The 18,411-nt window shown below is 45.2% G+C and overlaps 1 protein-coding gene across 4 annotated transcripts in view; it reads left to right on the forward strand.

Moving 5' to 3' along the window:
* The first annotated feature begins 502 nt into the window (after positions 1-502).
* The window catches only part of C1H5orf63 (chromosome 1 C5orf63 homolog), a 39,011-nt gene continuing 21,102 nt past the window's right edge, over positions 503-18,411 (forward strand). The window contains exon 1 of one of the 4 annotated variants that reach the window (XM_029619320.1): positions 503-621. Coding sequence is in view for 3 of the 4 variants with exons in the window: in XM_029619338.1 (XP_029475198.1) it covers positions 3,882-3,902 (21 nt within the window). In the remaining variant the exon portion in view is untranslated. Of the gene's footprint in view, positions 622-3,776; positions 3,903-18,411 lie in introns of those variants that run through there. The other 3 variants (XM_029619310.1, XM_029619338.1, XM_029619302.1) reach the window with 3 other exon arrangements.

Below are 18,411 nucleotides of genomic sequence, written 5' to 3' on the forward strand. Positions count from 1 at the left end.
GACTGGAAATCAAAAGTTTCCAGGTACGCTTGCAACCTGGATTGGCCATTGTTGTAAATAGGATGCTGCCAGCTGGGCTCGCTGGACCCTCGGTCTGACCCAGTATGGCAATTTTTAATGTTCTTATGGACAAAGTATCCAGGAAGGGAAGCCTGCCTAGGTCATTTACATTTTACAGGCACATTTTCTGGAGGAGGCAAGCACTTATATTTTTATCGCGCCCCGTCTCCATCTCAAACGTCTCTTCACCCCCTGCAGGCGATGCCGCGCTACTTTTACCAGAGTGACGCAGAAACCTGGGACGCTCCAGCAAGGGGCGCACCCGCTCGGGGACAGCCAAACTAGAGGCCCCGCCCCTTGCTGCTCACGTGACTCGCTACCGGAAGTGTGTGGCGGCGGACGGAAGGTACGGACTGTGCTGGGTTGCGTGGCGCCGGCTGGGAGAGGGTGGGGGTGAGGTGCGCGTGCGCTGCGGTCTCCTGCACGTGGGTGGCGCTAGTGCCAGGGCTTTAGGTGTGCGTTAATTGCCCGGCGCTGACCCGCTGAGTCGGTCTCGCTCGCTCGGGGTGGGCAGTGACAGGGATTATTTACGAGGAAGTGGAATCGCGGCGTTACTAGGAGGTTATTTATGTTCTGATGATTGATGTTTTAGAATTCTGTATTTATTTGTTATTGCACTTGAATTGAGAGACCAGAAAGGAGATTTAGGTGTGGAATATTTTGTTTAAAAACCGTGGTTTACATTGCGCTTCATTTGTTGTTGAACGCAGAGCCAGCCACCACTAGGATAAGCGGCGATGATATAATCAGACTTGTTCCTGGAGCCTTCTCGGCTGAAAGAGCTTAAGAGCTATATTCTGTCTGCCAAATAGGTTAACACATTAGTAATTGTAATCAGAACTTTGTATTGAGCTAGATTTATCAAATAGTTTTCATGTAAAAACAAATTTAGAGAAAACACGATTGAGACTTATTCTTGTAGAGATGACAAGAGAGTACAATCTACCGGCCGATGCAGTAAAGTGCGCTCATACTGAGCGCACCTTTAGCACCTGTTTGGCCGCGTATTTTCGACATGCTATTTTTACCCCTTATACACGGGCCGATACAGGAAAAAGTGCGGGAAAGCCGGTGAGTGCCCGCTCTCCCGACGGGCGCAAAGGCCACTCTCCTGTGCGTGCAATTTAGTATCGGCCCGCATGCAAATGAGGGCCTGCGGTAAAAAGAGGCTCTAGGTAGGGACACTAGCGCATCCCTAGCGCCTCCTGTTTGACAGGAGCGGCAGCTGTCAGCGGGTTTGACAGCTGACGCTCAATTTTACCGGAGTCGGTTCAGATGCCGGCATAATTGAGTGTCTGTCTTGCAGGCTGATTTAAAATTTATTTTTTTTTAAATTTTTACTTTTTTTTTTTTTTAACTTTTGGGGCCTCCGACTTAATATTGCTATGATATTAAGTCTGAGGGTGTACAGAAAAGCAGATTTTTCTGCTTCTCTGTACACTTCCCCAGTGCCGGCCGAAATTAACACCAGCCTTTGGGCAGGTGTTAATTTCTGAAAGTAAAATGTGCGGCTTGGCTGCACATTTTACTTTCTGAATCGCGCGGGAATAACTAATAGACCCATCAACATGCATTTGCATGTTATGGGTGCTATTAGTTTCAGGGGGAGTTGGCCCTGAGTTTTCGACGCACTCTTATCCCTTACTGTATAAGGGGTAAAAATAACGCATCGAAAAACGCACGGCCAAATGCGGGCTAACTGCGCTCCACCGGAGCGCACTGTACTGTATCGGCCTAACAGTAAGGGGTAATAGCGTGTCGAAAATGCGCTGCCAAACCCCCCCCCCCCCCCGAAACTAATAGCGCCCACAACATGCAAATGCATGTTGATGAGCCTAATAGTTATTCCTGTGCGATACAGAAAGTAAAATGTGCAGCGAAGCCGCACATTTTACTTTCAGAAATTAATGCCTGCCCAAAGGCAGAAGTTAATTTCGGCCGACACTGGGAAAGTGTACAGAAAACCAGAAAAAACTGCTTTTCTTTACACCCTCCAACTTAATATCATAGCAATATTAAGTCGGAGGCCTCAAAAATAAAAAAAAAAAAATTAAAAATCTGCCCACGGGTTGGAAGATGGACGCTCAATTTTGCCAGCGTCCGTTTTACGAACCCGTGGCTGTCAACGGGCTCGAGAACCGACACCGGTAAAATTGAGCGTTGGCTGTCAAACCCGCTGACAGCTGCCGCTTCTGTCAAAAAGGAGGCGCTAGGGATGCGCTATTGTCCCTAGGGCCTCCTTTTACCGCGGGCCCTCATTTACATACATTTATTTACTGGATCACGCGCCCAGGAGAGTGGCCCGCTCTCCTGTGAAGTTTTGTGTATCGGCCTACTAGTTTGTTACATTAAAAAAAAAATTGCACTCTCTTGCCCAGATGACTAGTGTTCGTGTCTCCTGTCTAAGGCAAGGAATACTAAAGTTTTGAGCTGTGGCTGGCCTTCCATCCATGCCGTTTGGTTGGCCCCTCCCGCAAGTTGGCTTGGTGTCAAATTCTCTAGCCAGTCTATCTGCTCTTGAACCAGTTGCGAAGCTGCCAGGCAGCCACACTGTTAACCAGAGACCCAGCACCCCCATTTAGTTTCTCATCCTTTTTTTTTTTTAACTTTATTAATTGTTCAAAAAATTACATATTTAAATACATTTCAAATGTTTTGACCCAAATAAACTTTCTCATAAACATATCATAATCCCCAGAAAAAAACAAAGTTCTTAAACTTAAACTCTCCCAGTTCCTTTTGTGACAACACCTCAACTTCTCATAACCGGAGCGAACATGCACAGAAGTGCACACACGCTCTTTCTCCACATCCAGACAGGTAGGCCATCACACTGATAAAATGATTAAGGGTGAAAAATTTTCAAAAATTGCACGTACAAGCCAACATTTTTTGGAATTGGGAAAAACTGTATCCCACCCTGCCCAACTTTTTTTTTTTTTGCATTTTTACCATTTTCACTAATTGTACCTATTTTTCTCTTTATTTTTCTCTTTATTTTTGTAGTTTACTATTCTTTATTTTTGCATGTTTGTTTTGCTTATTCATTTTTTTTGCACTTTTTTCTTTATTCTCTCTCCTTAATTCCCCTTCCCCATCTCATCCTGCAGGGACAGCTCTAGGGTAAATGGAACCTTGGGTGAAAATCAGCTTCTTGCCATCTCTTCATTTTCTTTCATGCTCACAGTTGAGGCCAGCAGCACCCAGGGCACCCCTCAGCTCATGGCATCCCTGGCAACTGCCCAGAGTACCCTATCCAAAGGCTGGCACTGTCCTCCTGTCCCCGCCACCTTCCCTGCCCATTCTTGTCCCCTACCTCACCATTTCCTTTCTTCTGGGAGGGTAGAAGCTGCAATCTATTGCCCTGGGTAAAGGACCCAGTAGCAGCAGGAATACTCTGAATGGGGTCCTGACGGTGGCAGTCTTCCTGGGTTGTAGAATACCATAGCAGTTCTTCCTATGTTTGGACCCACTGCAGTGGAAATGACTTCTTTCCTGGGCCCACCATAACGAAAGTGGTTCTTCTCCCAGGTCTGCTGAGTCACATGGCTAAGCAGTGGTATGCTTATGATAACATCATTACCCTCCTTCCCTCCCTCCTGAGCTTGCAGTGCTTCTGTGGTACTGAATCTGAACAGCCCAACCCTATTTTTTCTTCCTTGATTTGCCAGCCAATGCGCCCTCTTTTAGACCTGGGGAAATTCTGCACTACTGTGGAGCACAGAAATTCTGTTTTCTGTACAGAATTTGGCAGGCCCACTTGCAGGCGAAGAAGCAAGACCAGGCATGCCCTGAGTGGAGGCCGCCCGCTCACGGCGAAGATGGAGCAGGCTCTGGTGAGAGTGAGTCTGTGTGCGTGTGTGTAAGACTGTGAACCTGGGGGGAGAGAGAGAGAATGTGTGAGGGGGCGTGGGTGTGCTTGCCAGAGAGAGAGAGGGAGCCTATGTAAGGAGATTGTAAAGGAGTATGTGTGTGAGAGATTGGGAGCTGATGTGTGTGAAAAAGGGATGGTATGTATGTGAGGGTACTTGTTTGTTTGTGAGAGACGGAACCTGTGTGAGGGTGTGTGTATGTATAAGAAAGAGAGTCTGTGTAGAAAGATATGTGTGTGTGTTTGTGATAAATTGCAGGAGGACCTTGCGAGACTTGAAGATTGGGTATCCAAATGGCAGATGAAATTTAATGTGGACAAGTGCAAGGTGATGCTTATAGGAAAAAATAACCCTTGCTGTTCTGCAAACGTCTTCTGTACAATCAAGTCATTTTGCTCCCAGCAAGGAAAAGCCGGGTAGAGTGCCACACTCCTCCTACCATACAGGTTGGCAGGGTTGGGGAGAGGAGTAGGAGAATAGGATGCAAATAACTTGAACCTGCTCCAGCTGCTAAAATGTTTAGCTATGGCTCTGACTTGATTCTACAGAAGACATTTGCAGAACAGGTGATACAGAAATGTAAGCTCATGTAATTCTGCCATCCCTCCCTGATCCCCCCACAAAACACACATACACACTTGGTGCTCAGAACCAGGTAATCTGGTTATTAGATTTAATATATGGGGTTTGGTTAAACAGACCTAATGAGAGTTTACAAATCAGCTGCCAAGTCAAATAAAGGAAGGACAGTGTAATTATCATTGTTGGTATATTCTGTTTTTTTGGGCACTGCTCTGGTATTAAATTCCTGTTTCCGTAAAGACTTGCTCTCTGTACACTAGACATGCAGTCTCTCAGATTTTCTTTTTCCATCCAGTTTTCTTTTCCGTTTAAGCCGGAGGTTCACTTCTGCTTTATCCACAGTTGTAACAACATTATGTACCAAATGGGGTTAGGTGGCAGACCATTTAAACCCAAATACACGCACATTGTATAGGTTTTCAGTCATACCCAGAAAGGACCATCCTCTGCTCACAGCTCAGACCTTTCATTTGATCTTAGACAGAAAAGACAAAGGTCTGCACAAGTGCTGAGAACTGACAAAACCTCTTGGGGTCAGATATAAGGATTGGGCAGGCCACCCGACCGTGCTGTGTGCATGTGTATATTTTAACTTGCACTATTTTGTTTTCTCACAAGTTTCTGTCCGGGTGCCAGATTCATATCTTAGACAAAATTGGCACTTTTTCAAAACCGTGCAGTTGCTGCAGTGTTATGCCATTTTTGCTTTGTTTTCTAATGCACAGTAATTTACGTAGAATGGTGATTAAAAAGGAGGGAATGTTTCTGGTGCAGTAAACATTTAAATAAGATTTAAGCCTCAGGCAAAGAGCCACTCGGCCTGGATTATGTTCTGTGCTTTTGAAAAGATGATACATTTTAACAGCTTTGTTGGCAAAACTGAATTTTATTTTTTTTTTACACTTTTTAAAATAACCAAGAAGGCCCTGACTTCTGCGGTCTTGGGTACTGAGACTCAGGCATAAGGGAAAAAGCACAGGATTGGTCCCTGGTGAGACCTTACTTGGAATACTGTATACAGTTCTGGAGACAGCACCTTCAAAGGGATATAAACAGGATGGAGTCGGTCCAGAGGGTGGCTACTAACATGGTCAGTGTTCTTCAATCTAAAGCATATAGGGATAGACTTAAAGATCTAAACATGTATAGCCTAGAGGAGAGGCAACATAGGGGAGATATGATAGAGACATTCAAATATCTCAAAGGTTTCCATTAACAGGAGGTGAGCCTGTTACAATGGAAAAGAGACTCTAGAACGAGGGGTCATGAGATGAGGTTGAAAGGGAGTAGACTCAGGAGTAACCTTAGGAAATATTTCTTTACAGAGAGGGTGGTGGATGTGTGGAACAGCCTCCGAGTGAAAGTGGTGGAGTCAAAACCAGTATCTGAATTCAAGAAAGCATGGGATAAATACAGGGGATCTTTAAGGGAGTGATGAGAATTATAATGCTAAATTAATTGACTGATGAGACTGGATGGGCCATACGGTCTTTTTCTGCTGACATGTTCCTAGATGAGTGAATATGCGCAGGTAACAGCCTGATGCGTGCTGTGTTCACCATTTTTAAAATCAGAATTTACGCGCATGAATGCCTCGATCCACCCCAAATCCTTTTTTTTTTGTGCACATTCTGTTGGGTACGTGCATGTACGCACGTAGTTTTGCGGTTTTAAAACGAGTTGTACTCGCGCATGTGGGCCTTTTAATGCAAGCAGCTCTTTTAAAATTCACCCCAAACCGTGCAACAAAAATAGTTATTAAGAAAAAGTAGTACTGCTTTGTTTTATATTGTGCTTTGGAAGAGAGCAGGTTTAGCCACAGGTATAGACTCCTTTCTCACAAATGCCTTTGCTAGTTTTTACGTTTAATTTTTCTTTTTTAAGACACCGGTATGCCTGCCTCCTGGAGCAGTACTCTGTCTTCAGACAAGAGGCATTATCTTCAGAGATGCTTAATAAGCTGGGATAGATGTTTATCATTAGGCATTTAGAACAGTGTTGTGGCGTGAGTGGAATATACATTTTTTTAAAGAAATGCTTGAGATTTAAAAAGCCCCTTTCTCCATGTAGAGAGAGTAAAGCTCCTGCTAGGCTGCTGCCTTTGTGATCTGTGGCCTGACTTACCTTCAGGTCTTCTTCACTCTGCTTCCCAGTGCACAGAGAGGCCCACAGATTATTCTGTGCTAACAAAAACAAGAGACTTCTACATGCCGACCTGAACTTTTTTGTACTGGGGAAATGTTTCTTTAAAAAGGTGAATTTGTAGAAAACCATTTATTTGTAACAATTTTGTGTGAATTATAAGTGGCTGCGTTGAGCCTGTGCCATGTTCAGCAAGGTTCAGAGTGCCTTCTGTTGACTTTGGGCTTTGTACATTTCCTTCTTTCTATCTGGCACTTTGCCATGAGGTGCAGATTTCAGACATTGTACTATATCTGTGTAGCATTTATGGACTTGATTTATTTTTTTAATGCACTGGAATAAGAAAATACACTTTAAATAGAGGTTTTTCATGAGCATTCACAGAATGGAGGGCCAGATATATGAAGCATTTTTTTCCAATAGAGACAGAATTAGGAAAAATAAATAAATCTTTAGAACACCTAGCCCAGAGTGTAGTTAGCCTCCACAGCCTGAAGCCTGGCTTGAGCCACACCTGGCTTTGCATTTTTGACTCTCACAGACTAGCCAAACAAGAGATGACCCAAGGTCACAGTCTCCTTCTTACCACCTCCAAAGAACTTCGGTTCTGTATAGCTCAGCTGAGTTGAGTGTAAGCTGGGCAGCGTGGTCGTTATCAGCCCTGTGCTTTTCTCACAGTACTAGAGGAAGTCGACTGCCAGGAGGCATCCCAGACATACTCCGCTGAGCTGGGTGGAGGGAGCACGGTAGGCTGCATGGTGTGAGAGGAGAGACCAGCTGGGTGAAAAGGGGAGAGAGCAAAGGATAAGGGATAAGCTAGGCTAAGGAGCCCGTGGGTGAAAGTGAGCAGGGAGGAGAGAGAAACAAATTTGGCCAGGGAGAAAGAGAGGCAGTCACAAACGTAGAAAGGGAACAAAAAACGGAAGTGAAATCTCTGAGATGAAAACTGGATAATCAGATGTTTAAAAAAAAAAAAGCATGAATAAGAAGAGAGAGAGAGATGAAAAAGACCAAGAAAAGAAGGAATGAGGTGGGACATCGGATAAATCAAACCACAGACATGCAAAGAGGTTGGAAAACCATTTATTTTAATTGTGGTTAAGACAGAGTGCTTTATTTTTTTTGTTTGTTTATTTGTACTGAACAACTGGCTCAGGTCGTGTGGCTCAGGCTCGTCTTTTACCTAGTTTTTGTTGGCCCAGGATAAGAGTTATTCAGAGATGGTGAAGTATCCAGGATCGCTAAAGAAGAGATCTGTCTGGTCACGAAAGCTCAGGCACTGGATTAATTCTTCTCTTTGTTCTTTGCAGGCAGTTTTATATCCCCAGTGGGAGGGTTGGGTGGCAGAGCATTAATGCCCCTCTCCCCCTCCTTGAACAGGTTCTTGATCTCAGCCAAAAGGCCAAGAAGGGACAATCCTTGGCTCATGGCTCAAACCCTACATTTCATCTTGGTCAAAAAGGCCAAGAAGGGGTCTGTTTTGGTTCAATAAAAGTTAATCCAGTCTGCTAAGAATCCATGGAAAGGATAGACGGCTGCTTTATTCCTCGTTTCTTAATAGTGTAAAACTAAAATATCGATGTTACAAATCAAACAAAAACTGTAAAAGCACAAAAGCTGCCCAGAAACACTAAAAGGTCAATATTGAGTGATCCCGTGAACGGAAAAGCTATCTGGAACATACCCAAATAACTATCTCTTAGCATTTAGACAGGTGGCTCCAGAACAAATGGGTTATGCACCTTTACCAGCAGATGGAGACAGAGCAAGGCTGGCATCACAGTATATATACTCCTGCAGTGACATCAGCCCACCAGTATTCTCAGTCTCCAGCAGATGGTGGATGTGCATCTCCCTACTGGGGATTGCTTAAAGTTTTCAAAAGGAGAAAAGAAGAAAGAAAATTAATTTGCCCCGCTCTTCATATGGTCCCTCCCTCAATTGAGAATTCCTGAGGTGATATATATTGGATTTTCCCTCAGATGAGTGCCTTGGACCGGTAGTTGGTTTTCAGCCAGCATGGACTTAGCTGCAAAAAAACAGCTGAAAGGCAAGCAGGCACAAAAAGCTGAGCACGGCGGTGACAGTATATGCCCTCTCCCCCACAGTTGGAGACTGATTCTGTTCTCTGCCAGGATGGGCTGAACTCAGGTAAAGCAAAAAAAAAAAAAAAGAGAGAGAGAACAGAGGAGAGTTTTTTTGTAGGGATTCCATGCTCGATGGGCTGATTAGATGTTCGTTCTCGCCTCCGAGAGAGTTTAGGGGACATGGGCAGTCTGGCGGGTTGAGCAGACTTTTTGGGCTAGGTGCCACTTAGTAGGCTGTGGCAGCATTTTTGCACATTTTCCTGTGCATTAGGTTGTCCTCTTCAGGACTGTTGGTTCATGCGAGTGCGTCCGGCTGTGCTTCCAGTTTTTGAATGCTTAGTTCGGCGCCTTCTTGGATGTCCAGTTGGTAGCAGCGTCTATTTGAGGTGTGTGCTTACCTATACACACAATCTGGGCAGCACTGAGGGTGCTCAAGTTTTGGGCGCTCGTCGGGGCACAAGTTTGTACACTTAAATTTTGGGTACCTCATTTTTTGCAGCATGAATATAGCTGGACGCACAATTTTCAGTCGCCTGTTAATGCATACTGACAGACTGTTGCTAAGAAACCTAAGCACCTTACTCCCTGTGATGCTTAGAGAATTGCCTTCGTCTGATTTTACTAAGCCTGGTTCTTCCCAGCCTGATGTGGGCCTGCATAAAGATGTGTCAGAAGGGGCACCTGACTTTGGAACTCCCCTAACTGGTTTGTCAGCGGGGGAAAGTAGTTCAGTGGGCAAGGCAGGTGCCTGCTGGTTTTGGCATGGATCCTTCTGCTTTTTCTTGAGTGGAATTTTTTTTAAGGATTGCAGTCCTTTCTTCAGACACAATTCTCTGACCTGACTAATCTTGCCAGGTCACAGTCTGGTGATCTCCCACATGCCTGAGGCTGTGGTTAAGCATTGAAGTTCACCTAGATTGGTGGCTGGTCTTTGCCGATAGGGACCTGAATAGCACGGATTATGAAGCCGATCCTTAGTCCCTGGAGGATGGGAAATTCCTCCAGGATTGGAACCATATAGGACTATGTTGCAGTTCTTTCATAGAGATGAGTTGCCATCTCTGATTTCCCAGACATTAAAGACGCTGGGAGTTTCTGGAGCTGAATCCATGTCTGAGCCAGAGACAGATCCCATTTTGATTTCTTTGCATAAAGCCTCTTGATTTTCCCAATTATGGAGGCCATTCTAGAATTAATTGAAGCTAATTTCAAATGGGGACGAGTCTTGGAAGGACTGTACCCCCTGGATCCAGCTGCAAGAGAGCAATTACGCTTTCTGAAAGTGGAGAACATGTGTGTGTACCATCACCAAGCAGACGACTGTCCCCATGGAGAGAGGAGCAGCCTTGAAGGATGCGCCCGATAGGAGAATTGAGAACATCCTTAAGCAAGCATTTGAAGCAGTGGCAGTGACTTTGCAGATAGCTCCTTGTTGTTCCCTGGTGGCTCACTCCTGTTTACTTCTTTCTCAGGGGGTCGATGAATCTGGTGGGAATTCCAGGGCAGTGATGGAGCCAGCAGCCACCTTTATGGCAGATGCGGGCTACAATTTGGTCTGCACCTCAGCCAGATGGGTGGCTTTGGTAATAGTGGCCAGGCATCAGTTATGACTAAGAAATTGGTCAGCCGATGTGACCTCCAAGTCTAACCTTATGAAGTTACCTTTTAAAGGCTCGCTCTTTTTTGGGAGCGAGTTGCAGAAAATGGCCAATAAGTGGGGCGAGTCCCTGGTTCCTCGGTTATCGGAGGATAAGAAGCAGACACCGTTTTCCTTTAGCATGAGAAGTCGTACTAGGGGATCCAAATGTTTTGAACCCTACAGAAGAGCGGTCTTTCATCCCAGACATCACAGACGGGGCGGAGACTCATGTAGTAGAACCCCCCCCCCCCCCCCCCGAGCCTCCCAATGAAGATGTGTAGACCCACCCCCGGGAACAGGAGATAGGGGGTCACCTCTCTCTCTTCTATCAGATGTGGGTCAAAATCATGTCAGACCAGTGGGTCTTGGAAGTGATATGAGATGGATATGTGCTGGAGTTTTGCAGTGTTCCTCGGGATGTGTTCATGGTGTTTCCTTGCCACTCCCCACAGAAGAGGTAGGTAGTGGAGTGTACATTGTTAAGGCTTCTCAGTCTGAGGGCTGTGGTTCCAGTCTCAAAGTACAGGCTGATATTCCATTTATTTTGTTGTGCCCAAGAGGGAGGGCTCTTTTTGTGCCATCTTGGATCTCAAAGGGGTCAACTGTCATTTGCAGGTGACTCATTTTCACGTGGAAACCTTGCACTCAGTGATAATGGTCATGCAGTTGGGGGAGTTTCTGACGTCCTTGGATATGTCGGCATAACTGTATATTCCCATCCGGCTAGAACATCAACGATTTCTGCGATTCACAGTTTTGGAACGTTGTCATCAGTTTTGAGTACTGCCTTTTGATCTGGCCACCACACCCAGTACTTTTTGCAAGATTATGGTGGTGGTGGTGGCAGAGTTGAGAAAGGATGGGATTCTGGTCCACCAGTACTTGGATGACTGGCTGATTGTTGCAGGAGCTCAGTTGGGTGGTGAACCTGACCAAGAGCAGTCTTCAGCCATCTCAGTCGCTAGAGCATCTCTGTATTTGGTTTGACACAAAGCAGGGCAGGGTGTTCCTGCTGAAGAGTTGTATTTAGAAGTTGATGGCGCAGATACGTCTATTGATGAACACAATACACCCGACAGTGTGGTGTTATCTACTTGTGCTCAGATTTATGGCAACCCTGCAAGTGGTGCCATGGGCGAAGGGGCATATGCGTCCTCTTCAGCGCTCCCTGCTGTCTCATTAGAGCCCACAGTGTCAGGACTATTCGATTTGGCTTCACCTGCTGATGGACATATGCTCTCATCTGCAGTGGTGGTTAAAGGTGGATCATCTGAGAAGGGGGTTTCCCTAAGCTCTCTGGACTGGCTGGTATTCACAACAGATGCGCACCTCCAGGGTTGGGAGACTCACTGACAGGAGCTGACAGTGCAAGGGCGCTGGAGTCCAGAAAAGTCAATCAGTTGAAAGTCCGTTCGGGCCAGTAGGCATGCTTGCAGTTCGGCGACCGATTACAGGGCCAAGCGGTCTGAATAATGTTGGACAATGCCACAACAGTGGCTTACATCAGTAGGAAGGGAGGAACCAAAAGCCAGCGAGTATCACAAGAAATAGCCCAGCTTATGGAATGGGCGGAAGTGCATCTTCAGGAGATCTCAGTCTCACATATTGCAGGAAAAGACAGTGTAAGAGCAGAATTTCTCAGCAGATAGAGTTTGGATCGAGGAGAATGGGAATTGTCAAACAAGATGTTTCAGTTGATAGTGGATCACTGTTGCCTTCCGTTTCTGGACCTACTATCGACTTCTTGCACTGCAAAGGTTCCTTAATTCTTCAGTCACAGGAGAGATCCAAAGTCCTTCGGAATCGATGCCCTTGTGCAGGAATGGCCGAAGGGTGAACTGCTGTATGCCTCCCCCCCCCCCCCCCAAGGCCCATGTTGGGCAGAGAGATCTGAAAGATCAAGGGCCACAGGGGGGATGATGCTTCTGGTGGCACCAGATTTGCCCAGGAGACTATGATATGCAAAACAGCGAAGACTCTTGGTCGTCTCCTCCCTCCAGCTTCCGGCACACAGGGTTCTGCTGCGGCAGGGACTTGTTCTTCACAGGAATCCAACTCACTTTTGTCTTATGGTATGGCCCTTGAGAGGGCTCGCTGTCTGAAGCATGGATATTCTACTGCAATGATTGCCACCTTGCTACTAGCTTGTAAAGTTCTCTATTTCTTTAGCTTATGTGCTGGTTTGGCAAGTGTTTGAGGTTTGGTTTGAAGATTGAGGGGTTGTTCCTCATTTGGTTAAGATTCCGCTCATTTTGGAATTTTTATAGGATGGATTAAGTAAAGGGTTGGCCCTTAATTCCTTAAAGGTACAGATAGTGACTCTTGCCTGTTTCAGAGGTCAGGTGGATGGTGGACCTTTGTCGGCTCATCCAGATGTGGCCCGTTTCTTGAAAGGAGTGAAACATCTTTGAACTCCCTTGCAGTTACCAGTGCCCTTGTGGAATCTTAATCTGGTTTTGGATTTTTTGACGGACCCCACCTTTCAACCGATGCGTAAGCTCTCCTTGCAATTCCCGACCTTGAAAACGGTGTTTCTTGTGGCAGTTTGTTCTGTGCGAAGAGTATCCAAGCTTGTCAGAGCCGTTCCTTCAAGTGACTCCGGGGGTGATACAGCTGCGTACTGTTCCTTCCTTTTTGCCAAAAGTGGTTTCAGAGTTTCACTTGAATCAGTACATTTCCCTGCTGTCTCTGGACAAGGAAAGAGATGCGGAAGAATATCATCTGTTGTGGCCCTTGGATGTCAAGAGGCATATCTTGAAATATCTGGAGGTTTCTAAGCCTCTCAGAAAGTCGGATCGCCTGTTTGTTTTCCATGGTGGGGGTAAACAAGGTGAGCTGCTCTCATGGGCTGCAATAGCTCACTGGATTAAGGAGGTAGTCATGGCCATGTATGTGGCATGCTGAGCAGCCGTTGCCTAGTCAGGATAGGGCTCATTCCACTAGGGCTCAGGCAGTGTCATGGGTGGAGATTGGATTGTTGTTTCCTGTCAACATTTGCCGAGCTGAGATGTGGTCCTCCTTACACACTTTTTCCAGGTATTATTGTCTGGATGTGCAGGCTCGGGAAGACTCAGCCTTCTCACATTCGGTTTTGACTGAACCGCGGGCAGCCTCTTGCCCTTTGGAAGTAGCTTTGATATATCCCACTTGTTCTGAATCCATCTGTCTAAACGAGTGGTTCTCAACAGGTGTGTTGGGACACACTAGTGTGTTGCAAGGTCACAGAAGGTGTGTCGCAGATCCAGCAGAAGGCTGCTCTTTCCTCATCAGTCTGGATAGGAGTTGGCTGATTTCTCCTTTATTGGGTATGAGAGGGAGCTGCTCTTGCTTCCTTCTTCTCTTCCTGGCCCAGTGGGAGGTTATTCCCTTCTCTTTTATCCAAATCAGAACAAGATATCTCCAATTCCTGATTATATGGGCCTGACAGGGCACAAACATTATCTTCCCCTATCTGACCTGGCAGTGAGGCTGCTGTTGCTGTCTTTACCCCATGGGGCCTAGACATGAAAGCAAGAGCATGAGGGAAAGAGGTGCTCTTGCTGCCGAATTCCTCTGCTGTTGCCTCATCTTCTTCCTCTCCTCAATGCTTCTTGTCCTCATCTGCTGCTGGTAAAGTGTGAGGGACTATCTGGATTAGACTGAAGGCTTTTATGTTGGCTGGGAGCCAGGAGGAGGGAAAAATGTACGGGACAGGAAGGCTTTGGGAGATAGGGAGTCAAGAGCTGCTGGGTAGGAAGGGGTGGGGGAAAGGAGGTTGAGGATGCTGGGTAGGGAGAGGTAGAGGAAGGAGGGGCCTCTACCTCTCCCTACCCAGGGGGTCTGCTGGGCAGGGAGGAGAGATGGAAGTGGAGGGAGAGCTGGAGGTGTGGGGCCTACTGGATTAGGGGAGAGGGGAGGTCAGGGGATGCTGAGCTGGAAGGGGTAGGAAAGATGTGGTCAGAGGTATGCTGGGAAGGGCAGGGAGAGTTGAGCAGGGGAGTTAGGTGGCACAGGGAAGAGGATGTAGGGGTGGAGGGTGTTGGAATTGTTGGACAGGGATATGAACATGTGAAGGATGACTAAGTAATTGGGAGAAGTGAATGGTGGTGGGGGCATGGAGGGGAGTGACAGGTACAAGAGCTATAATATTGTCAGTTTTGAGAATAGGCATTTCTTCTATCTTTGAACTTTGCTTAGTGTAAGAGGAAATATATTTCTGTTTTGCACTGCGTGCAGAAGGTCTTGGTGTTTCCACTCCAGTTTTTGTTTCCACATTTGTAAACTGTGGTATTTTATTCTATATTAGGTGAAGGTAGGTCTATATTAGGTGAAGGTAGGTCTGTCTGTATTCTGCATGTGTGTGACTAAGATATAGCATGTAGGGATTTGTATCAGTCTTATTTGTTGTATTTTAAGAACATAAGAATATAAGAAATTGCCATGCTGGGTCACACCAAGGGTCCATCAAGCCCAGCATCCTGTTTCCAACAGAGGCCAAACCAGGCCACAAGAACTTGGCAATTACCCAAACACTAAGAAGATCCCAAGCTACTGATGCAATTAATAGCAGTGGCTATTCCCTAAGTAAACTTAATTAATAGCAGTTAATGGACTTCTCCTCCAAGAACTTATCAAAACTGTTTTTGAACCCAGCTACACTAACTGCACTAACCACATCCTTTGGCAACAAATTCCAGAGCTTAATTGTGCATTGAGTGAAAAAGAATTTTCTCCGATTAGTCTTAAATGTGCTACTTGCTAACTTCATGGAATGCCCCCTAGTCCTTCTATTATTTGAAAGTGTGAATAACCGATTCACATTTACTCGTTCAAGACCTCTCATGATCTTAAAGACCTCTATCATATCCCCCCTCAGCCGTCTCTTCTCCAAGCTGAACAGCCCTAACCTCTTCAGCCTTTCCTCATAGGGGAGCTGTTCCATCCCTTTTATCATTTTGGTTGCCCTTCTCTGTACCTTCTCCATTGCAACTATATCTTTTTTGAGATGTGGTGACCAGAATTGTACACAGTATTCAAGGTGCGGTCTCACCATGCAGTGATTATAGAGGCATTATGATATTTTCTGTTTTATTAACCATTCCCTTCCTAATAATTCCTAACATTCTGTTTGCTTTTTTGACTGCTGCAGCACATTGAGCCGACAATTTTAAAGTATTATCCACTATGATGCCTACATCTTTTTCCTGGGTGGTAGCTCCTAATATGGAACCTAACGCTGGGCTGGTGGTGAATTGCTGCCTTTTCATGGGTAGGGCTATTGCTGTTTCATTTCTTGGAGTTAGTGCTGCTGAGATATGGCAGGTTTGATAGACATGTATAGAGTTGGGGTTGTTTGTATTATTTTTAAGTGCACCTGATAGTAGAGGGGGTTTGTGTTGCTGTCATTAAGATGATATCAGAATCAGAATATCTTTTTTGTATGATGAGTTATACAGGGAAATGTCTTAGTTCTGCTGTGCACCCATTGTTAAGAAGCAGGAGATTCTTGTGGATGCAGAGTATATGTTTGTTTAGACCCATGATGGTCATGTGTTCAATGTGTCACGCATGTGAGTGTCATCTCCCAGGTGTGTCCCAATAGAAAAAAGGTTGAGAACCACTGGTCTAAACACTAAGCAATGAGAAATTATTATTCACCTGACAATTTTCTTTTCTTTAGTATAGACAGGTGGATCCACCTTCCCGCCCTTGGCTGCCAACGGGTTGTGCTATTATCCTCCAGTGTGGCTGCGTGTTCCAGGGGTTTACTGGAAAGTGTTAATCCCGTCCCTAGACTACTGTTAATACATTCTTTGTCAAAGCTCAGTGTTTTCCTGTTGACTGGGTGCCGGAATGGTTATGTTAATAATCAAGATTTTTTGCTAGTTTGTCCACAGTTGGCTTTTGCAGAGAATACTGGCAGGCTGATGACACTGTGATGTCAGCTTTCCTCCGTCTGCATCTGCTGGTAGAGGTGCATAACCCATTTGTTCTGGATCCACCTGTCTATACTAAAGAAAAGGAAATTATCAGGAAAGTAGTAATTTCTCATTCCGCTGATTATGCCCAGATAAATTTAGCATGTTAACTTTAGGGTAGGCAATTTTTGGACCAGACTTGCCCATCTAATTTTATCCTGGTAGTGCCGACAATCGGTGCTGGCTGGACAAAGTGAAACCGCTCCCCAGGAACATCTCCTGTGCTGTCTCTTTGTACCGGGCTACAGTTTGTGCAGGTAACGGGTTTCCCAGACAAAATGTAGCAATAGAGCCGGGCGGGGGCAATATTCAAATCTTGGGTTTTGTCTAGGTAACTCCAAATGTTACCTGGACATAAGACATGCCATGCTGCGTCAGACCAAGGTCCATTGAGTCATAAGAACATAAGAGCATGCCATACTAGGTCAGACCAAGGGTCCATCAAGCCCAGAATCCTGCTTCCAACAGAGGCCAAACCAGGCCACAAGAACCTGGCAAGTACCCAAAAACTACGTCCATTCCATGTTACCGTTGCTAGTAATAGCAGTGGCTATGTTCTAAGTCAACTTAATTAATAGCACGTAATGGACTTCTCCTCCAAGAACTTATCCAATCTTTTTTTAAACCCAGCTACACTAACTGCACTAACCACATCCTCTGGCAACAAATTCCAGAGTTTAATTGTGCGTTGAGTAAAAAAGAATTTTCTCAGATTAGTTTTAAATGTGCCACATGCTAACTTCATTGAGTGCCCCCTCGTCTTTCTATTATCCGAAAGCATAAATAATCGATTCACATCCACCTGTTCTAGACTTCTCATGATTTGAAACACCTCTATCATATCCCCCCTCAGCTGACTGATCTGGATAAAAGGTTAGGACACAAGTACCCAGCAGATCCCAAAAAGTAGGATCTACGTTTTTTGTTGTTTTCCCAAGACTACCTGGCTAATAACTGTTTATGGCCTTTGCCTCCAGGAACTTGTCAAAACCTCTCTTAAACCCTGCTGCTTTAGACGACTTGACCACATCCTCCTGCATCAAATTCCACAGCTTGACTGTGTGTTGATTGAAAAAATACTTTCTCTGGTTTGTTTTGAATCTGGTGGATGTTAGCTTCAAGGTGGTTTCCCCTGTTTTAGTATAATTTGAAAGGTTAAACAACCATCTTTTATGTACCTGCTCCACTTTACTCATGTTTTTGTAAACCTCTATCTTATCTCCTCTCGCTCACCTCTTTTCCGAGCTGAAGAACCATAAACCTCTCTTCAGAAGTGTCATTCCATCCCTTTATCATTTTTGTCGCCCTCTGTATCTTTACTAATTCCAGTTTGTCTTTTTTGAGATGGAGCGACTAGAACTGCATGCAGTAGGCAAGACGTGGTCCCACTATGGATCGAGCAGAGGCATTACAACATTCTCTGTTTTATTCGCTATTTCTTTCTGAATCATTCCTGATATTCTATTTGGTTTTTTGGGTTTTTTGTTTTTGTTTTTGTTTTTTTTACTGCTGCTGTGTACTGAGCTCAGGATTTCAATATATTGTCCACAAGGACTCCAAAATCCCTTTCCTGGGTGATAACTCTCAATACAGAACCTAGCACCGTGTTCTTGCAGCTGGGATTATTTTTCCCTGATGTACATCACTTTGCACCTCGCCATCTGCGATTCAGATGCCCAGCCTTGCAAGGTCTTAACATTCCTCACAGACTGATGCTGTTTTAACAACTTTAAGTTTGTCATCTGTAAGTTTATTTAAACGTTTTCATAATCTGCCTATATTAGTGATCATATTAGTGATCACCTGACTCGCTGTTCTCTTGTCTAAATCGTTTATGAGTATGGTAAACAGCACAGGACCTAGTCCAGATCCCTTGGGCACTCCACAAACGACTCTTCTCCATTTGGAAAAACTGACCATGTAGTCCTACCCTCTGTTTCTTGCCTTTTAACCATTTATCGGTCCACACTAGGACATTGCCTCCTATACCGTGACTTTCTAGTTTCCTGAGGAATCTCTCGTGAGGGGCTTTTTTCAAATATTCTGTAGCAGCTGGCTCACCCTTATCCATG

Source organism: Rhinatrema bivittatum, chromosome 1 (assembly GCF_901001135.1).
Source record: "Rhinatrema bivittatum chromosome 1, aRhiBiv1.1, whole genome shotgun sequence".
Lineage (NCBI taxonomy): Eukaryota > Metazoa > Chordata > Amphibia > Gymnophiona > Rhinatrematidae > Rhinatrema > Rhinatrema bivittatum.